Source organism: Amblyraja radiata, chromosome 14, assembly GCF_010909765.2.
Source record: "Amblyraja radiata isolate CabotCenter1 chromosome 14, sAmbRad1.1.pri, whole genome shotgun sequence".
In the NCBI taxonomy this organism is placed as follows: Eukaryota; Metazoa; Chordata; class Chondrichthyes; order Rajiformes; family Rajidae; genus Amblyraja; species Amblyraja radiata.
Genome location: NC_045969.1, coordinates 45,638,874 through 45,661,173, shown reverse-complemented (window position 1 = coordinate 45,661,173; position 22,300 = coordinate 45,638,874). Strand labels below are relative to the sequence as shown.

Below are 22,300 nucleotides of genomic sequence, written 5' to 3'. Positions count from 1 at the left end.
CATTTTACACAATTTATAAGTTAAAAAAAAATCAAACCTTCAAAAGAACTAGTTCCCTGATGCTAAAGTCCAACTGAAGGCCACAAGTCAATGTCATCTCATGGCAGACACAAAATGCTGGAGTAACTCAGCGGGACAGGCAGCCTCTCTGCAGGGAAGGAATGGGTGATGTTTCAGATCGAGACCCTTCTTCAGACATCTCATGGCACTTTGGCAATTGGGAAGTAATTTTTGATGGTCAGATAATAAATCTGCTTAAATCTACTCTGAAATGGTGCCAGACATACTCAAGTGGAGCCATTTTCTTCAAAATAATGAAGCATGGCAAAAACAATTCCTCTCAATCACTTCCTACTCCGAGACTCATTGCATGGGTCTCAGTGAAAGGAAACCATCAGCTTAGGAATGCTCACTTGAAAAATCAATATTCCCATTCTCTCTATCCTGTTGAAACTCAAGTTATCTCTTTTGAGCAAATGCAGATCTCTCGAGACACCTGAAAAATATATAAAAATCATACAACATTCTAGCTTACCTTGAAAACAATCATTTTTTTAAATGATTGGTATTATTCTGGTCTGCATTCTGGTATTATTCATTATCTTTTCATTAATAAAGTTACAGGTTTTTGTGTCCTATTTATTTACTTTCTTTACGTTTTTTGTTTTTTTTATTCTTTTATTTTTTTTGTCTTGCAGTGCAACTGTTTCTGTGACTTGTCTTTCAAAATTTTCTTTCTAATCTATTATCATTGAGTAATGTGGATACCACATGGGAAGTGATTCAAATGGAGATTAGTAACATGCTAGCTAGAGTTGCTTAAAAACCAGGTGGCTTGGACGGATCAAGTTAGGCTGAAGTGTTGCAATTCAGAAGCCAATGAGAGGCGCATGAAGCAAAAAGCAAGACATTTACTGTTGCAGCTGTAAATCTGTTTTCACGTCCAGTCTTTTTTTCCCGATTCATCCAATTCATATGTCCCCTTCTCCTCCCTATTTGTGTAACTCCAGATATCTCTTTACTCTCAAAATCTCCTTTCTGTTCTGCATGTCCATTCACCGCCATTAATATTCTTCCCTGCATTTTCAAGTCGTCAAGTCAAGTCACTTTTATTTCTATAGCACATTTAATAAACAACCCTCGTTGGCCAAAGTGCTTTACATTGGTGGAGGTACTAACGTTATACAACATTGGTTCATAGATTAAGTACATACATAAATACATACATATAGCCCTCCCTCAGAGGACGTCAAGAAAGGCTTGAGAGTAAAGATGCGTTTTAAGTCTCGACTTAAAGGAGTCGATGGAGGGGGCAGTTCTGATGGGAAAGGGGATGCTGTTCCACAGTCTAGGAGCTGCAACCGCAAAGGCGCGGTCGCCCCTGAGCTTATGCCCAGACCACGGGATGTTCAATAACCCCAAGTCGGCCGATCTGAGGGACCTGGAGGTGATGTGGTGGGTAAGTAGACTTTTGATGTAGGTGAGGGCAAGCCCGTTAAGGGTTTTGTAGACATAAAGATCTTTAAATTTATTCAGAACCGCACAGGGAGCCAGTGGAGAGAGGCCAGAATCGGGGTGATGTGGTCCCTTTTTCGGGTGCCCGTCAGGAGTCTCGCTGCGGCATTTTGGACCAGTTGCAGGCGGGACAGGGAAGATTGGCTGATGCCAGTGTAAAGGGAGTTGCAGTAATCTAGGCAGGAGGAGATAAATGTGTGGATGATCTTTTCGAGGTTATCAAACTGGAGGAATTGTTATATTTTAGCTATCGTCCGAAGCTGGAAGAAGCTAGCTTTTACCACGGCATTGACTTGTTTGTCAAATTTCAATGCTGACTCAAATATCACGCCAAGGTTTTTGACGTGAGGTTTGAGTAATGGGGTAAGGCTTCCAAGGCTGCTTGCTATCATTTTGATTGAGTCCGAGGGACCGAGAAGGATGACCTCAGACTTACTCTCGTTTAGTTGGAGGAAGTTCTGGGCCATCCAGCACTTTATATCCTCGAGGCAGTGGATAAGGTTACGTAGATTTGATTGGTTTTTGGGCTTCAGGAGGAGATAGAGGTGTGTATCGTCTGCATAGCAATGGGAGGAAATGCCGTGCCTTTGAATAACTTGGTGTAAGGGGAGCATATACAGGGAGAAGAGAATGGGGCCAAGGATGGAATCTTGTGGAACCCCGCAGCAGAGGCTAGCTGGGGAGGAGAAAGTGTTGCCTATGTTAGTAGAGAAACTCCTACCTTTGAGGTAGGAGATGAACCAGCTCAGGGCAGTGCCATCAATACCAACTTTTCACCCACATATTCCATTTCCCCAACCCCAAATTGCTTTACATCTTTGAATTTCACCTCAGTTAAATTAGTTACAATTTCTCTTCTTCCTTTGTTCTCAACTGTCTGCTCACACCAGAGTATTCCAATTTTGATCATGATTTGCTTCTCTACTGTTTGCCAACCTGAACCATGTCCCTCAGCTTCCAGATAACGTTTCATTTAATCGTAGTCTGGCTTTAAAGGTACACAAGAACTGAGCTGTTGATATCTGACAAAGATGACGGACGATGCTTAGGGAAGGCATGGGCAGTCGAATTTCAATGGGATGATAATAATGCAGGTTCTACATCAGGGAATCACTATGTCCCACAAGATTAGTGCTTAGCTGACGGATGAGAAATTTATCTCCCACCCTACACTGCAGCATCATGGTGCTGGCACTGCAATCAGTAAGGTTTAAGAGGGAAAGGAGAGAGGCTTTAAATCCCAAGTGCAGATCAATAAGTTCTGTAGGAGTAGCAATAATTCTATTCTGCCTTAGCTTTTGCAGATCGGAAAAGGGGGAAATTTCTGCAATTCGATGGCTGTATCCGATTAATGGTATCCCTGAAGCATTGCCAGCAAAACGGCCCCCTGGTAAGTCAGTAAAGGATATTTGCTTCCAGTAAGACGTCATCAATCATTTAGAAGTTGGTTAAACTGCAGCACACAGTTGAAACTATTAAATCACAGCACAGCAGTTCAAACCATTTACAAATGCAGGGATGACACTGTTGAAACTGTCTTTTTCTGAAAATTGCTCCTTACTGGGACATGCCCATTTCTTAGAGAACTACTGATGTATAAATAGGCACAAAGTAAAGCACATAGTCTACATTGTTAAGTATTGCTATGTTGATATATAACTAATTGGTGTCACCTTTACTCTCATCCTTATGATCAATTCCATTGATTTCAGTATAATCAGAAAGAGAATGTAATCAGCAGGTGATAATATGTATTCTTGTGCCCAACCAAACATGAATGATGTTTTACCCAAAGAACTTTGAGGATTGTAAGCTGCACTACAAGAAAAACTAAACACCAGCAATATTTCTTTATCTGTAATACTAAGTGCAATATAGTCGTACAACTATATTGGTTACTTTTATCTAATATATCCAATTTATGAATATCGAACACTACTGTCACTTGGTTTCTCACAATTCAGTAGCAAATCAAAGAAATCCATGGAAATTTTATTCAGTTAAATTTTTCTATGAACAGAAACAGAATGTTCTATCCCAAAAGAAATACAACTGCATTTCAAATACACTTTGGTGCAATGAAATAGCCACTCTTTCGTTAATTGAGCTGAAAGTAACCATAAACTTTATTTCTGCTAATTGGTTTGCAACTGAACTGTAGCCATGGATAACCATGTGACACGTATTCTTAATGATTTGCGACTCTTAAAGTACCACGTTACTTATTATTAATTAACCATATCTACCGTGTTTCCAAACTTCAATTTAAATATGTATTATCCTATACCATGCATATGATATTTTCAATTCAAAACATCTGACTAAATCAATTCACTGACAGGAGTTATAATTTCCTCTGAAACCACAATTAATAGTGTTTGCAATTCTTGATTTACAAAATATATAGACCTTCAAAAAATATTTGAAATTCTTTTCAGGAGCTGTTGAACTGATTTGTGGTGGTTGTCACATGAAAGGTGGCTCACATGTGATTTTCTTCAGCCACTGCGCACAAGGGTCATACACTGTACTTTCAGTATTCTTTGAGCATAAAAGCATGCTGACTCTTTGCTAGTCACTGATATTCTATCTGAGCCAGTTGTCATCCACCTGCTCAATGATTTAATGAGGAATCAATGAGAATAGTTGTTGTATGACTGAACCATTTAAGTGATAATTTGTGATAATTTAATTTGGCAGTAAATGAAAACTTTCTAATAACTAGTTGCCATGAACTGAAGTCTTAATTTTATAAGAAATCTCCCCTTGTCCAGAGCCGTAGGGCTAAAGGATATTACCCTCAGTTGAAGGGAAACAAATTCAGAACTTATTTTCAGAATAATTAATGGGGATTGTAATTCTCTCTTATGAGAAGGTTAGCATTAAGTGGCACTTTCTTGATGTGTCTATGCAGAGTCAGCTATGAAATACAACAATTTCCCAGTTCAGCCAACAAGGGGGGTTCAAAGAGTTTTATATATTTCTTCAATCTAGTTGCACTTGAGGATAGGCAGACAATACTCCAGTTATCAAACAGTCTGCCATTATGAGTGACAGAAGATGGTGGAAAGGCAAACAATTGTGTCTCAGGAAGCTGAATTATTTTAATGAGGTGCGTGGCATAGATCAGTCCTGTACACCCATCACTCCTCTTACCTCATCTCTTGCATTTGGGGTGTTCCAAATGTAGTCTCCTTTGCATCGGCGAGACCAAGAGTAGACTAGGCAACCGTTTTGCTGAACACTCACATTCGGTCTGTCAAGGCCTGTTGGATCTCCCAGTTGCTAACCATTGTAACTCCCCTTCTCATTCCAACACTGACCTTTCTGCCCTGGGCCTCCTCCATTGCCAGAGTGAGGCCACATGCAAACTGGGGGAACAGCACCTCTTATTCGGTTTTGGTAAGTTACAGCCTAATGGCATTAATATTGAATTCTCCAGTTTAAGTAATGAACCTACAAAGACCATCCCCCTCTCCTCCGCTCCCCTGGTGGAGGGGTGGACTTCATGGCCCTCGACAACAGTACATTGAACTGGCTACAGCTCCTGGAGGGCGTTACATAACTTCTGCTGCCTCAAACGCAAGAAGAAGAAGAATTCTCACTCTTCTGTCCTTATCTTACACTTTTTGTCTTTTCATCTCTGTCTTTTGTCCAACCATATGCCAATCAAAAACACCACCTCACCTGTATCCATCTATCACTTCCATGCTTCTCTCCACCCCACCCCACCCCACCCCAACCAACACAACACCACAATCAGTCTGAAGAGAGGTCCTAAACCAAAACATCACCTCTTCACTTTCTCCAGAAATGTTGCCTAACATGTTGAGTTCTCCAACACTTGTGACTTTTTTGGTAAACCATCATGTGCAGTTCCATGTGTGCCCATGAGTCTGTGTTTGCCGAACTACAATGTCTCCACTCCAGCCACATGTTGATTTTAAAATCCTCCCTTTTATTTTCAACTCAGTCCATGACCTTGCTTCTCCTCGAGCCCTACAATTTGAGATCTCTGCAGTTCCACAAACCTAGGACTTACCCCTTCCCAGATTTCCATCACTCCACCATTGGTCAATCGGCCAGACTCTAACCTCTGGATCTACCTTCCTACACCTGTTGGCTCTTTAACTGTTTGTGCAACTTCAAGATGCTCCTTAAAATATTAACACAATCTTTTATCTACTTGACTTAATATCTTCTTTGGGCATTTGGTGATGAATGTTGTTTAAGGGTGGCACAGTGGTGCAACTGGTAGAGATGCTGCTGGACAGTACCAGGGATCTAGCTTCAATTCTGACTTTGGGTGGTGTCTGTGTGGAGTTTGCACGTTATCCCTGTAACCACGTGGGTTTTCTCTGGGTGTTCTGGTTTCCTCCCATATCCCAAAGACATGTAGTTTTGTAGGTTAATTAGCCTCTGTAAATTGCCCCTCTTGGATGCCCAAGTGGGATAACATAGAACTAGTGTGAATAGGTGACCAATGGCTGGCGTGGACTTGGTGGGCTGAAACGCCTGTTTCCATGATGTATCACTAAACTAAACTAAACTAAACTTAACTAAACCGAACACCCGTGGTTGGGAAATTTTATTATGTTGATATAAATACAGGTTGACACAAAATACTCATATCCAAGAACTACAAGGATTTTGCTAAAAGTGCTGAGCAAACCCGCAACATCTCCAAAATATAAATATCCTTATTTTCCATAGCTGTGATCCAGTGCCAAGCTCAACAAAGAATCGAAAAAACAATAGAAATTATCCTTACTGGTGCCGTTCCTGGTTCTGCACAAACAGCAATAATGGAGGATGAAACTGACATTTCTTGTACTTGTGAAGAGGAGATTCAGGAAACCAACAGTAAGTTACAGAGTTCAACAAAACAAATTTCTGCCTGTTTTCTTCCCCTCGTTACAAGAAAGAGCCAGACATTGGTTGGCATCTCATGAAAATGTTGATGTTTTCCATTTAACTAACTTTTTTACTAGCTGTTTAATTATGAAAATACATAACAAAGTTCTTAGTAATTCAGATTGCTAATAATACTTTGTAGTCTATCAAGACAAATATTCCTCTTTGGAAAAAAAAAGAGATTTGGAAGTATATCAATGATGGTCATGTTCATAACGCTGGATTGAAACACAATAAAATTTATAAAATTCACATGATTTGTGGGGTTTTAATTCTCACTGACAGTTACTCAAGGGAGTACCCACAATCTATGGTACCCACTGAGTAATGAAATGTCAATTACAAAGCCCTGTTCATTCATTGCAATTGCTTATCAGCGCAAATAAATAATAGGCTTGTGCACTCTCTACTACTTAGTGTTATGGTCCATAAGTACCTGCTGCAACAATCTGGGTGAGCCATTTGATTACAAGAGAATTCTCCATTGCCCCCTTCACAATCCAGCTGACTTTCTTGATGATCAATACACTTTGGTGCAGTAACTTTGAGATATCCATACAGTTACCTATTTCCTCAGTCTAGGCAAAACTGGGAGGATCCAAAAGCACAATGCAATCTTTCAATCCAATTCCATTGGAAAACTATTGAATTGAAAGTAATCCAGTGTAGCAATATGTGAATGCATACGTTTAATTACATCTGTATAGACAAATGCAACACTAATAGATACTGTACAAGCGTATAAAAAGAGTATAACAACATTTTCACTTCAAAAAAGTCACTACCTGACATGCATAGCAAAGACTTATGTGCACGTTCAATTATTTATATTGTGTCTGCAATTACATCTCTATATCAGCCCTTGAACAACCACCGAAAAAAAAGTCCAAATTATCATACAATTCAGATGGTCACCCTTACTACACTTGGGCTGCACCTGTTTGAAGGTGAATGTATTTGCTAATCTTCAGCATGGATAAATAGAAATTTTCACCAAAGAATAAATACAGAACTTGGCATCGATATGTACACTTAGTTATTGTATTAGGGCATTATCTTTACTGGATTTCTCCTATTAATGATGATAAGGGATATTTGTTTTGCAGTAATGTGCATTATTTATACCATAAAATAATTGGGTTAATATTATTGAGGCAGATCTTTAACCCCAGCACTAGTACGATTTCCAAGAGTTGCTGTGTATTCCTGCAGAAGATTTTTGCACGTTTGTCAGTCTAACTTGACAGAAGCATCTTTCTTTCCTGTCCTCCCTGCTTCTAGCTGCCCTGTGCTTCTCCAATGGCTCAGAGCATAATAATCTTCAATCACTTTCCCAGCTCTCAGTCTGCATCCAAATGAATGGGAAACATAGCCTCTGTTTTTATGATTTGGCCAAATTAGTTTAAATGATATTATTTTTAGTGGGTGAGCAGTTACATTGTTCTTGAATGTAATTTTGAAAAATATATAGGTTTTTAAATAATTCAAGTCAAGGGTGTTTAATTGTCAAATACACCAGGAAATGAACAATGACATTCTTACTTGCTGCAGCTTTATGGGCACATTACCTCACCCCACAACAAATCAATAAACTATAAACAATAATATAATAAATTATCAGTGATATAAAGTAACCCAACCATAATAGTACGACAAAATACATAGTGTAAAGGGGCTGTCCCACTGCGGCGACCTAATTGGCGAGTTTAGAAGAGTTTGCCCTCGACTCATACTTGCAGCATGGTCGACACGAGGTCTAGGAGGTCTTTGTAACTCTCCTTCAGGCCCGAGAGTAGTCCCCGCGTATTCGAGGCCTCAGCTAGGTCGCAGCGTATTTTTCAACATGCTGAAAAATGCCCGCGAGTAAAAAAAGGTCGCCATGGAAAAAATCGATATTTTTTTTACTCGTAGATTTAGTCGAAGTAGGTTGTAGTAGGTCGTCATGTTATTTGTAGGTAATCGAGGGTAGTCGAAGGTAATCAAAGGTAGTCGAAGGTAGTCGTAGATAGTCTTCAACATAGTTGAAGGGGGGTCGAAGGACATCGAAGGAGGTCGTCTTCACTCTCCACTATTCGTGTCCAATTTACCCGAAACTCGCCAATTAGGTCGCCGCAGTGGGACAGCCCCTTAACCTTACACAAAAGCCATCGTGGCTTGGTGCTGAGTTGTTCTTCGTATTATGCAGTGTGGTTGATGGTTGAAAAGCACACTGGATAGCCACCAAGTGGTCACAGGAGTGGAAGGCAACCTCATCTCCATTACACAGCTACATCTCTTCACCCGATAAAAGCTGTCCAGGGTCTGACCTCCCCAGAGGAGCATGGGTGAAGCTCAACTTTGTACTGGAGTTGGCCGTTTCAATGCCAGCATGTGGAGATGGGGGTTCCGCCAGAGCCCAGCCTGTGAATGCGGAGCAGAACAACAGACAGCCAACCATGTAATCTCTGGGTGCCCGCTCTACCACCCACCAAATGGAGCTCAGGGCCCGACAGACATTGACGCAGAGACAACAACCTGGCTGCTCAACACCCAGCTTGAGATCTAACTATTCCTTTGGTTTGTGTTTCATTCACAAGAAGAAGAAGAAGTTGATGGTTCTAGAGTCTAATAGTTGATGGCGATTCTTGAACCTGGAGGCCAACAGTTCCATAGTGAGTAAAGAATCAAGAGTGGAAACACAAGGAACTGAGGTGCTGTTGCCAATTCATACTGATTGTGATCTGCCAATGAGGAAGTCAAGTATCCAGTTGCATAGAGATGAATGGAAATCCAGTTCCCTGAGTTTGACAAAGTTCGGAGGGGATGATCATGTTGAACACTGAGTTTTAGTCGAAGAACAACAATCTAGTGTACTATTTACAGAGGGATCCCAACCAAATATGTTACTTATCTATTTTCTCCGGAGATGCTGCCTGACCCGCTGATTTACTCCAACATTTTGTGTCTATCTTTGGTCATTACAGTATACTTGGTTTATTACATATTAGCCTGATGTACATGTTCTTATTGTCTAAGTGTTCAGTGCAGGGTTGAGAGCCAACAAGATCGCATCTCCCTTTTATCTATTGTGGTGGTAGGTAAATTGTAGTGGGTCCAGATATTTGCTCTGGTATGACTTGATAGATGGGGTGGAAGATTGCAACCTTCACATGGCCCGCCCTGTTTCGACGAATGCAATCAACCCGGCGTGCACAATCAAATAAGGTCAATACAATACAATTTATAGACATTTGAACCTCAAATGAAGTTCAAATGAAATTTGGTTTCTGCAGTCATACAACAAGAAAAGTGCCAAGGCACACAGCCAACACAATTTACACAAACATCCATCACTGTGAATCTCCTCCTCACTGTGATGGAAGGCAAAGTCTTGTCTTTCCCCTGTGTTCCATTTTTTCTCCCGATGTTAAAGCCCCCGGCGGGCGATGGCAAGTCCCGTGGCAGTTAAAGCCGCGCCGGGCGATGTAAGACCCCGCTCCGGGTCATTTTCAACCCCGCAACTCGGGCGGGAGAAGTTGTTGTTGCGGGAGCTCCGAAAAGCGGTCTCCCACCAGGGACCCGTGAGCTCCCGATGTCACCGTCCACCGGACCTGCGGCTGGAGCCTCCGAGCTCCGGAGTCGGGTCGCAGCCGCGCGCCACCACACCTCTCCACACTCTGAAGCCGGCCCGCCCCACGATGGTAAGTCCGCAGGCTCCGCAATTGGAGCCCCCAGGTCGTTCCGGCTGGAGGCCGCTCCACGGTGCTAGGCCCCCACGACAACGGAGACCCGACAGGGAAAAGGTCGGATCACCCCTACAGGGAAGAGATTTAAAAGTTCCCGCCTCCCGCCCCCCACATATACACAGCTAAAAACAATATAAAAACCACAACAAACTATACATTCAACAGGACAACATTTTTTTTTTAAATTAAAAAAAAGACAGACGGACTGCAGAGGCCACTGCAACGTCGGTCGCGCCGCCCACTCGAAAGTTGTCCTACAACTTTAGGCTGTGCACGCCATACGCAAGAAGAAGTTGATAGGTGTCATTAGCAACCTCTCAAAGCACTTCATCACGGATGTTAGTGCCACCGTTCTGGAGTCATTGAGATATGTTACCTTACTCTTCATGGGCACTAGTATTATTAATGTCCTTTTAAATCAGGTGGGAACCTCAGACCTTAGTAATGAGAGGTTGAAAACGTCCATGACAAGTCCAGCCAGCTGTTCTGCGCAGGTTTTAGGAATGCGGCCTGTTATACCATTGTGACCGGATGTTCTCCAAGGATTCATCCTCATGAAGAATCTTTTGACATTGACTATGATAACTGAAGTTACATTGTCATTGCGACCATGGCGGCCCAAGAACAGACATTGGCATTCTCCTTTTCGAAGCAAGCCCATTCGGAGAAAATGGGCTAATTAGAGATAGCTAGCACATCTTTGTACGCAGTAGGACGTGTTTCACTAACTTGATTAAGGAGGTGACAAAGGAGATTGATTAAATTGTTGTAAACATGGATTTTATCAAGGCTATTGATAAAGTCCCTCATGGTAGGCTCATCCAGAAGAGTATGATGTACGAGATTCACAATGACATGGTCGTATAGGTTCAGAACCTGTTTATTCATAGAAGACAGAGGATTGTGGTGGAAAGGTAGATATTCTGGCTGGATGTCTGTGACGAGTGGAGTTCCACAGGGATCTGTGATCTGTGCTGGGACCTCAGCAGTTTCATATATAAATTATAATTTAGGAATAAGGAGGAAATTCTGAAATGGATGTCAAAACCCCTATTTCAATTTCTTCTTGATCGTGTGATTTAAATGCCATATTACATACAAATAAATAGAAGGTAAAAGTATTAAATGATTCCGATCTGTAGTTACAGTTAAAATCTGAAAGAATGAGTTTCTATATTAGGAAAAGTAAATTTTCAATGCCATCTCATGTTTGTAATTGGAAGGGTATTTAACGAACTAGATTTAACTTCATGGTTTTCCATGCTTTTCAATTCTGAGGCAGACAGCAACATGCTCTTCATGAAATTCATAGTGGAGCTTTGCATCTTGTATGGGGTGGGAAATTGCAACCTTCATGTTGTCCGCCCTGTTTCGATGAATGCAATCAATCGGTGTGCACAATCAAATAAGATCAAATTGAACAAGTTGACCTACAACTTTAGGCTGTGCATGCCATACGAAAGAAGAAGAAGAAGCATCTTGAATAACAACTTTTGATTTCATGTTTAAGAATCTGCCTAAGTTTGGTAACGAATTAGCTTCAGTATAGTAAAAAACAGAAAAGGTTAATTAAAATGAGTTATTGTTGCAGTACTTTATTGAAATGTAGATGTCACAGCTCTCCAAACTGCTGATCAATTGTCAAGAGATGATTTCACAGGGACATAATAATAATAATCTTCTTCTTATCGAGTCCACACACATGATTAGAAGTTGTTCAGCCAGAGCTGAACACACTTCTTGGCATCTGCACAATGGTGTCTGCCTTGCGCTTCTTGTGCTTCTTGTGCGTGGTGGTGGAAAGATTGGTTGAAACAGGGCCGCGACGTGAACGCTCTTTCCTTGGCCCCATAATAATAATAATAATAATGGATGGAATTTATATAGCGCCTTTCTAATACTCAAGGCGCTTTACATCGCATTATTCATTCACTCCTCAGTCACACTCGGTGGTGGTAAGCTACTTCTGTAGCCACAGCTGCCCTGGGGCAGACTGACGGAAGCGTGGCTGCCAATCTGCGCCTACGGCCCCTCCGACCATCACCAATCACTCACACACATTCACACACAGGCAAAGGTGGGTGAAGTGTCTTGCCCAAGGACACAATGACAGTATGCACTCCAAGCGGGATTCGAACCGGCTACCTTCCGGTTGCCAGCCGAACACTTAGCCCATTGTGCCATCTGTCGTCCCAACTCATAACTCACCCCCAGCTCTCCAGACTCAGCCTTCTAACCTGAAGGTTTCTCCATTCATTATATGGACCGGATGACGGCATCGGGGAATGCGAGAGGAGATGGTGTCTGTCTCATGGTAAACTCTTTGTGGTGCTCAGACGTAGTGGTTCAGTAGTGGTGAATTGCTATCACTTCTCCCTCCAGAGGGAATTCATTTCAGTGATCATGGTCTACATCCCGCCCCAGACAGACAGTCTTCTAGCACTAGAGGAGCTGCAAACTGAATAAACACCAGACATCATACCCTGATACCTTTCCTGTCATTGTCATGAATTTCAAAGCGGCCAGTTGGAAGAAATCACTTCCTTACTACCACCAGCATGTATCCTCCAGGTCCAGGTGTAACCTCCATAATTAGATCAAAAACACAGATAAATAGGAGGAGGCGGAGCAACAAGCTGGAGTAGTCGCACTTTTTCCAAGCTCCCAATCTGTTAACCTTCAACTGTTATTACAGCTCAGCCTAAGTTTTAAAACTACCATAAATATTTAACACCATCGACAGCACTCCTCCACATCGTAAAGATGGCAGGCAGAAGAAAGAAAGAGGAGCAAAATATTGAAGACTCGACGACAAGCACCATCATGGCTACGCTAGCAGCCTTGTTAACAGAGCACAAGGCATCGCTACTGGCAGAATTTAACGCAGCGTTCACCAAGCTGGAAATGAAGCTGGACAATATCCAGACCACTATTCTAGATCAACAACAGCGTCTTTCGTCATTAGAAACATTTGCCGATACCACCAGCCAAGACATGCGAGCTATGGAGACAATGCTAACTACGGTCATCGAAGAGAACGCCAAGTTTAAGTCTAAGCTTATCGACCTGGAAGGCAGGAGTCGCCGAAATAACGTAAGGATAGTCGGCCTCCCCGAGAACATCGAAGGCCCCCAAACAACAGCTTTTTTCTCTCAACTCCTGCTCGAGACTTGGCGAACGCATACTGGAATCAGCCCCGGAGCTAGGCCGAGCCCATCGCACGCTAGCAGCCAAACCAAGCCCTGGTGGGAAACCCAGAGCAGTTGTGGTTTGCTTCCATAGATTCCAGACCCGCGAGTTGGTGGTGCGTTAGGCTCGGAGGCAGAGGGGTAAGCTGAAGTACAAAGATATCCCGATTCACATTTTTGAAGATTACTGTCCCGAGATAGTTGAACAACGTTCTGCATATCGAGACGCCATGAAGGAGCTGTACAACCTGGGTCTCAAACCTTCCCTTCATTATCCGGCCAAGCTGTTCATCATGGCCGGGGAGGGAAAGAGGCGATGGTTAACATCTCCCGAGGACGCTCAGGATTTCATTTCATCTTACCGTCGAAGCAGACTGGGACCCACAGATGACTGACTCTGCTCGGTACGTTTACATCCGAATGGCACAGGGATCCAGTTAATCTACGGTTACATTATGGGTTACATTATGGGCTAACTTTAGCTTGACTACCCTTAGCAATTAGCCACTGCTAGCGCTCGGCCTTGCTGTTATACCAGACCCCTGTCTTGAAACGTATGAGGCCGGTAAGAAATCACCACGTTCATGACTATGTCTTACCAACTTTTCCTTTTAATGTTTATACTTGAAAGGCTCTTCCCCTGTACATGCTATAAAATAGGGCTCAAGGGACCCACATTGTGGTTCGTGATTTGATCTCTGCCTTCTTGCTTTTAGCAGCTGGCCAGCATTTGAATGGTTTGTTTACACTAGTCTTCATAGCAGACTGTCTGGGGCTGATAAGAACTCATTATAGTCAAGGCTGCGTTACACCAATTAGCTCTTACAACGTAGGTACACAAAATTGCTGGGGAAACTCAGCGGGTGCAGCAGCATCTATGGAGCGAAGGAAATAGGCGACGTTTCGGGCCGAAACCCTTCTTCAGACTGATGGGGGGTGGGAGAAAGAAGGAAAAGGGGAGAAGGGGGAGGAGCCCGAGGGCGGGCGGATGGGGGGGTGGGAGGAGACAGATAGAGGGTTAAGGAAGGGGAGGAGACAGCAAGGGCTAGCAAAATTGGGAGAATTCAATGTTAATGCCATACGGACGCAAGGTCCCCAGACGGAATATGAGGTGCTGTTCCTCCAATTTCCGCTGTTGCTCACTCTGGCAATGGAGGAGACCCAGGACAGAGAGGTCGGATTGGGAATGGGAGGGGGAGTTGAAGTGCTGAGCCACCGGGAGTTCAGGTAGGTTATTGCAGACTGAGCGGAGGTGTTCGGCGAAACGATCGCCCAACCTACGCTTGGTCTCCCCGATGTAAATCAGCTGACATCTAGAGCAGCGGATGCAGTAGATGAGGTTGGAGGAGATACAGGTGAAATGGCGGAAATGTCCTCGTTCTTCAGGGAACGGGGATTCCCCTCCGCCACCATAGATGAGGCTCACACCAGGGTCTCATCCATACCCCGTAACACTGCTCTCTCTCCCCATCCCGCACTCGCAACAAGGGCAGAGTCCCTCTGGTCCTCACCTTTCACCCCACTAGCCGCCAAATACAACACATAATCCTCCGCCATTTCCGCCACCTCCAACGTGACCCCACCACTCGCCACATCTTCCCATCTCCCCCCATGTTTGCCTTCCGCAAAGACCGCTCCCTCCGCAACTCCCTCGTCAATTCTTCCCTTCCCTCCCGCACCACCCCCTCCCCGGGCACTTTCCGTTGCAACCGCAAGAAATGCAACACCTGTCCCTTCACCTCCCCCCTCGACTCCATTCAAGGACCCAAGCAGTCGTTCCAGGTGCGACAAAGGTTCACCTGTATCTCCTCCAACCTCATCTACTGCATCCGCTGCTCTAGATGTCAGCTGATTTACATCGGGGAGACCAAGCGTAGGTTGGGCGATCGTTTCGCCGAACACCTCCGCTCAGTCTGCAATAACCTACCTGAACTCCCGGTGGCTCAGCACTTCAACTCCCCCTCCCATTCCCAATCCGACCTCTCTGTCCTGGGTCTCCTCCATTGCCAGAGTGAGCAACAGCGGAAATTGGAGGAACAGCACCTCATATTCCGTCTGGGGACCTTGCGTCCGTATGGCATTAACATTGAATTCTCCCAATTTTGCTAGCCCTTGCTGTCTCCTCCCCTTCCTTAACCCTCTATCTGTCTCCTCCCACCCTCCCATCCGCCCGCCCTCGGGCTCCTCCCCCTCCTCCCCTTTTCCTTCTTTCTCCCACCCCCCATCAGTCTGAAGAAGGGTTTTGGCCCGAAACGTCGCCTATTTCCTTCGCTCCATAGATGCTGCTGCACCCGCTGAGTTTCCCCAGCAATTTTGTGTACCTTCGATATTCCAGCATCTGCAGTTCCCTTTTGAGCTCTTACAACGTTTTTGTTTAACAAAACTTAATTGATGTTCTTCTGCCCTGCGCCTTAATCCAAGAATCCAGTTTGCCACTTGTTAATCTCTCTAATGCTAACTCTTTCTTTATACCTTACCAACTTTAAGTTATACTATGTTATACCAAAGGAAGCTATTCCTGTTTCACTTATACGTTGGCTTTCTTATTTAGTATCACTATTTTGTTAATTTTGTTAATTTGTCTTGTTGTATTATTACTATCATCACTACTATTATTACCATTAGTGTTAGCAATGTCATTGGTAGTACAACTACCAAGGCTATTATTTTAACTTTGTATCTATTCATTTAGGTTTACTTCACTTTATTTCTATTTCTATTTCTATTTTCTATTGTCTATTTCTCAAATTATTATTATCATTGTTATCATTATTATAGTTATTTCATTTTATGTTACTTTACTGATATTGAGCGACTTTGCTGCTTTGGGATGTGGAAATATTGGGAGTTAAGATCGGACTACTCCATGCGGATGCGAGGACAACGTACCTTGGTGCAATGGGCACTCAAGGTTCGGTTGGGACATTGGGGACCTCAGGTCCGGGGACTCAGGTTTGAAAGATGGTTAAGTGATATGTGTCACGACCGTTTGTTGTGTGTATACGTATGTATGTATTTTTTTCTTTTTTTTTCCTTTTGTTTTCTTTTCCCCTTTTACCACCCACACCCCCACTCTCAGCAGCTGGCTTCGATGCGCTCTTCCATTTCAATCTGCAGTATTACAGCGCTCTGCCCACTCGTTTGGATATAGCTAAATATGGCCAACACAAACGACACTCTTAGATTTGTCTCGTGGAACGTGAGGGGAGTGGGGGGTCCTACTAAGACTGATAAGATCTTGGCCCACTTGCAATACCTCAAGGGCGATATATTTTTTATTCAAGAGACACACCTTCGCAACAGAGAGGTAACACGGCTTAAGAGAGGCTGGATTAGCCACTTATTTCATTCAAAATTTAATTATAGGGCTAGGGGTACTGCTATCCTGATTCGTAAAAACGTTATGTTCGAACCACAGAAAACGGTGGAAGACCCTGCTGGCCGCTTTGTCATGGTCTCTGGCAAACTGTAAGACACACCTGTCATATTGGCCAGTATTTACGGTCCCAACTGGGATGTCAGCTCATTTGTAACCAAATTTTTTACATCTCTCCCAAACATTGAAAATTACCACATCATTGTGGGTGGAGATTTTAATCTGGTCCAAGACTCTATACTGGACAGATCTTCGAACAAAGCCTCCACTTTAACTAAATCAGGTAGGACTTTGCATGCTTTTACCAAACAACTTGGGCTCACTGACCCATGGAGACATACATTTCCCACGACTAAATTATTTTCATTTTTTTCCCACGTGCACCGTACCTATACCCGTATAGACTTCTTCCTCTTAGATAACAGACTGCTCTTCAAAATTAAATCCAGCGAGTATCATAGTATCGTGATATCAGATCACGCTGCGACTTCCCTCGATCTTCACTTTCGTAAACGAACTAACCCCTTTAAACAGTGGAGGTTCAACTCCTTATTACTAGCAGAGGCTCACTACAAGCAATTCCTGCACTCTCAAATCATTTTATATTTTGAGCTGAATGACTCGCCGGACATAGCAAGAGGTATACTCTGGGAAGCTTCAAAAGCTTATATTAGGGGCCAACTTATCTCTTTTGTCTCCAACCTGAAAAGAGCCGAGACGTCCCAAATGGCAGACCTGTTACGAAAAATAAAGGACATTGATGATAAATACGCATCTGTCCCAAACCCTAATTTTTATAAAGAACGCCTTAGGTTACAAATAGACTTTGACCTCATGTCTACAATTAAAGCCAAGTTACGACTGCTTAAATCTAGGCAACACTTTTTTGAATCTGTGGATAAAGCTGGGAAGCTTTTGGCCCATCAGGCCAGAACCGAGGCGACTTCACGGCTAATTCCAGCCATTAGATCCAGCTTAGGGGAGATTCATACCGATCCTCTTAGAATTAATGAAGCATTTGCTAAATTTTACGCTGAGCTATACGCTTCCGATTGTCCTCCCACTGCAGATGACATGTTCCGTAGTATGACGTTTCCCCGAATTGACGATGAAGCCACGAGAGTCTTGGGTGGTCCCATAACTGTCACTGAGGTCCAAGCAGCCATCACATCGCTGCAAAGCGGAAAGTCGCCCGGCCCTGACGGCTTCACTGTAGAATATTACAAAGCTTTCTCGGCTCTCCTCGCACCAGTCCTGAGAGATATGTACAATGAGGCTTTTTTACATCGTCGCCTACCGCCCACCTTGTCGTTGGCTACTATCTCCCTAATTCTTAAAAAGGAGAAAGATCCTCTGCTTTGTAGTAGCTATAGACCAATTTCACTCTTGAATGTGGACCTCAAAATCCTCTCTAAAGTTCTTGCGCTCCGTCTTCAACAAGTGATGCCCTTTATTATCTCATTAGATCAAACAGGGTTTATGCCAGGCCGACAGTCCTCCCACAATACTAGGCGTCTCCTTAACATCATCCATTCACCAAGTAGTGAGACCCCGGAGATAGTGGTCTCCCTCGACGCCGAAAAAGCTTTCGACAGGGTCGAGTGGAAGTACCTATATGAGGCAATGGACAGGTTTGGCCTCGGCAATAGTTTCATTTATTGGGTCAGTCTATTATACTCGTCCCCGGTGGCCTCAGTACAAACAAACGACACACTGTCGCCCCACTTCCCCCTTCGGAGAGGTACCAGGCAGGGTTGCCCGTTATCACCACTTCTGTTTGCTGTCGCGATAGAACCCTTGACGGTTTGGTTACGCTCAGAGAAGGGCTTTAAAGGTATCACACGGTTTGACACAATTCATAGAGTCTCATTGTATGCGGATGACCTGCTCCTGTACATCTCGAATCCAGTCAGCTCTCTCCCTGTGATTATGAATATTTTAGAACGGTTTGGGGTGTACTCTGGTTATAAACTTAACTACCAAAAAAGTGAACTATTACCGATTAACTCATCGGCTAAGCAGCTCCCTCGCTCTTTAACCTCATTCAAATGGGCGGAGGACGGATTTCGCTACCTCGGCGTTTTTATCACAATACCTATATTTGATATGTTCCGCACAAACTTCCTGCCTCTGGTTGAGAAAGCTGAAAAAGACTTTGACCGCTGGTCAGTCTTACCGTTATCCCTCGCGGCCCGGATAAATCTGGTCAAGATAGTCGTCCTACCCAAATTCCTGTACCTTTTCCAGCATGTTCCTATATCTATCTATCTATCTATCTATCTATCTATCTATCTATCTATCTATCTATCTATCTATCTATCTATCTATCTATCTATCTATCTATCTATCTATCTATCTATCTATCTATCTATCTATCTATCTATCTATCTATCTATCTATCTATCTATTATTATATAAAACTCTCGCCCCAGATTCCGAAACGGAACTCCGTCCGGCTGCCTGCCTGCCTTTCGATTTGTTCCCGCCGTGCGATGTCACAATGCCCGATGCTCGCAGACGTCCAATCGCGATGCCCGACGCTCGCAGACGTCCAATCGGAATGGATCCATTTACATGTACGGCTTCTGGCCACATTTCTCCCATTGATTCCCTGCAACTCCGAAACCAGACGCAGAATCGCCAACATCTTTTCCATTTCGGTAGAGATTTCACTTTTCTTTCTAAGTATCCGCTCCTCATTACATTCCGTCGTGTTTAAGTACACGTTTTTAATCAAACCCTTCCCCCCCCCCCCCCCAAATATTTCAAAACTAAACTGGCTTCTCACCCACAGAAGCTTCACCAGCCCCTGCTGAACGTTCCATCGTGTGATGTCACAATGCCCAATGCTCACAGATGTCCAATCGGAATGGATTCATTTACATATGCCTATGCAGGAGCCCAAGCCCATGGTGAACGTTCCATCGTGTGATGTCACAATGCCCAATGCTCAAAGACATCGTTGCCATAGAGAGGGATTACAGAGAAGGTTCACCAGACTGATTCCTGGAATGTCAGAACTTTCATATGACGAAAGACTGGATAGACTTGCGTTGTACTCACTAGATTTTAGAAGATTGAGGGGGTATCTTATAGAAACGTTTAAAATTCTTAAGGGGTTGGACAGGCTAGATGCAGGAAGATTGTTCCGGATGTTGGGGAAGACCAGAACAAGGGGTCAAAGTTTAAGTATAAGGGGGAACGCTGAATCGCCGACATCTTTTCCATTTTGGTAGAGATTTCACTTTTCTTACTAAGTATCCGTTCCTCATTACATTTCTATGTGTTTAAGTACACGTTTTTAATCAAATCCTAACCCCCCCCCCCCCAATATTTCAAAACTAAACTGGCTTCTCACCCAAAGAAGCTTCACCAGCCCCAGCCCCTGCTGAACGTTCCATCGTGTGATGTCACAATGCCCAATCTTCACATATGTCCAATCGGAATGGATCCATTTACATATGCCTATGCAGGAGCCCCAGCCAATGGTGAACGTTCCATCGTGTGATGTCACAATGCCCAATGCTCAAAGACATCGTTGCCATAGAGAGGGATTACAGAGAAGGTTCACCAGGCTGGTTCCTGTTATGTCAGAACTTTCACCACTTAAAAGTGTAATGCCCCAACGCAAAATTGTAATGCCTCCTCCCCCCCCCCCCCCCCCCCCCCCCAGTTTTTCAAATAAAAACTGGCTTCTCACCCATACAAGCAGCCATTTCGGTAGACATTTCACTTTCCCTTCCAGCTATCCACTCCTCATTACATTTCGTTATGTTTATGTCCATTTTTTTCATTAAAACCTTCTCCTCCCCCCCCCCCCCTCACTCATTTTGTCGCCTCCTGCTGGCCAGCGACCATAACGGATGCTGGCGCCCGCAGCACAACCTCACGCGACGCCATTTAAAAACGGCCTTTCGGGAACGGCTCTACTTCGAGGACCACGTCTCCCGTGGGGGCTGCGGGTAGGCAACGGCTGCGTTGGGGCATTACACTTTTAAGGCTCTGTGTGTGAGGATGCTTCGTGTGTGTGATGCCGCCCCGCCACCCCCCCCCCCCCCGCGTTGCCGAGACGGACCCGACTTCGACGACTTCAAGATACGCTATTTTAAGACGGCCGGAACCCTACTTCGACGACCACGTCTCCGCTGGGGGCTACAGGTAGGGAACGGTCTTTATACACTTTTCCAACTCTGTGTGTGGGGGTGGTTAGTGTGTGTGATGCCGCCCCCCACCCCCCCCCAGTGGGGGCTACGGGTAGGGAACGGCTGCGTTGGCTAAAGGGATCAGGGGTTATGGAGAGAAGGCAGGTACATCACTCCCCCTACCGCTCCCTCCTTCCCCACTCTTCCACTTCTCTCCCCCTTCCCCTCCACTCTCCCTCCCCACTCTTTCCCCTCTCTCCCCCACCCCTCTCCCTCCTCCCCATCTTCCCCATCCCCCCTCCCCGAAATCTCTCTCCCCATCTCTCACCCCCTACCCCGCTCTCCTTTCCCTCCCAAATCTATCCCGTTTCCTCCTCCTCCTCTCCCCTCCCTCCCCTCTTCTCAACCCCCCACCCCCCGCAAACGCCGTTGGGGAAACAGACCCAACGGGTCTGCACTTGGTCTAGTTATTATATAAAACTCTCGCCCCAGATTCCGAAACGGAACTCCGTCCGGCCGTCCGTCCGGCAGCCTGGCCCACTCCCTTTGCTGGCGCGCTCCCTTTGATTCTCCGCAACTCCAAAACCGGACGCAGGACCGCCCGCGTCTTTTCCATTTCGGTAGAGATTTCACTTTTCTTTCTAAGTATCCGCTCCTCATTACATTCCGTCGTGTTTAAGTACACGTTTTTAATCAAATCCTTCCCCCCCCCCCAAATATTTCAAAACTAAACTGGCTTCTCACTCATAGATTCAGCTTCAGCACCAGCCCCTGCTGAACGTTCCATCGTGTGATGTCACAATGCCCAATGCTCACAGATGTCCAATCGGAATGGAATCATTTACATATGCCAATGCAGGAGCCCCAGCCCATGTTGAACGTTCTATCGTGTGATGTCACAATGCCCAATGCTCAAATACATTCTTGCTATAGAGTGAGTACAGAGAAGGTTCACCAGACTGATTCCTGGAATGTCAGAACTTTCATATGAAGAAAGACTGGATAGACTCGCCTTGTACTCGCTAGATTTTAGAAGATTGAGGGGGATCCTATAGAAACGTTTAAAATTCTTAAGGGGTTGGACAGGCTAGATGCAGGAAGATTGTTCCGGATGTTGGGGAAGACCAGAACAAGGGGTGCAAAGTTTAAGGATAAGGGGGAACGCTGAATCGCCGACATCTTTTCCATTTTGGTAGGTATTTCACTTTTCTTTCTAAGTATCCGTTCCTCATTACATTTCGACGTGTTTAAGTGTACGTTTTTAATCAAATCCTAACCCCCCCCCCCCCAATATTTCAAACCTAAACTGGCTTCACACCCACAGAACCTTCACCAGCCCCAGCCCCTGCTGAACGTTCCATCGTGTGATGTCACAATGCCCAATCTTCACATATGTCCAATCGGAATGGAACCATTTACATATGCCTATGCAGGAGCCCC

At 44.3% G+C, this 22,300-nt stretch overlaps 1 protein-coding gene across 1 annotated transcript in view; it reads left to right on the top strand.

Annotated features, from left to right (window-relative positions):
- The window catches only part of cfap47 (cilia and flagella associated protein 47), a 433,070-nt gene that overhangs the window by 367,673 nt on the left and 43,097 nt on the right, over nucleotides 1-22,300 (top strand). Inside the window, exons 58-59 of the mRNA XM_033032292.1 lie at nucleotides 2,811-2,905; nucleotides 6,229-6,378. Of these exons, the coding sequence (XP_032888183.1) occupies nucleotides 2,811-2,905; nucleotides 6,229-6,378 (245 nt within the window). The remainder of the gene's footprint in view (nucleotides 1-2,810; nucleotides 2,906-6,228; nucleotides 6,379-22,300) is intronic.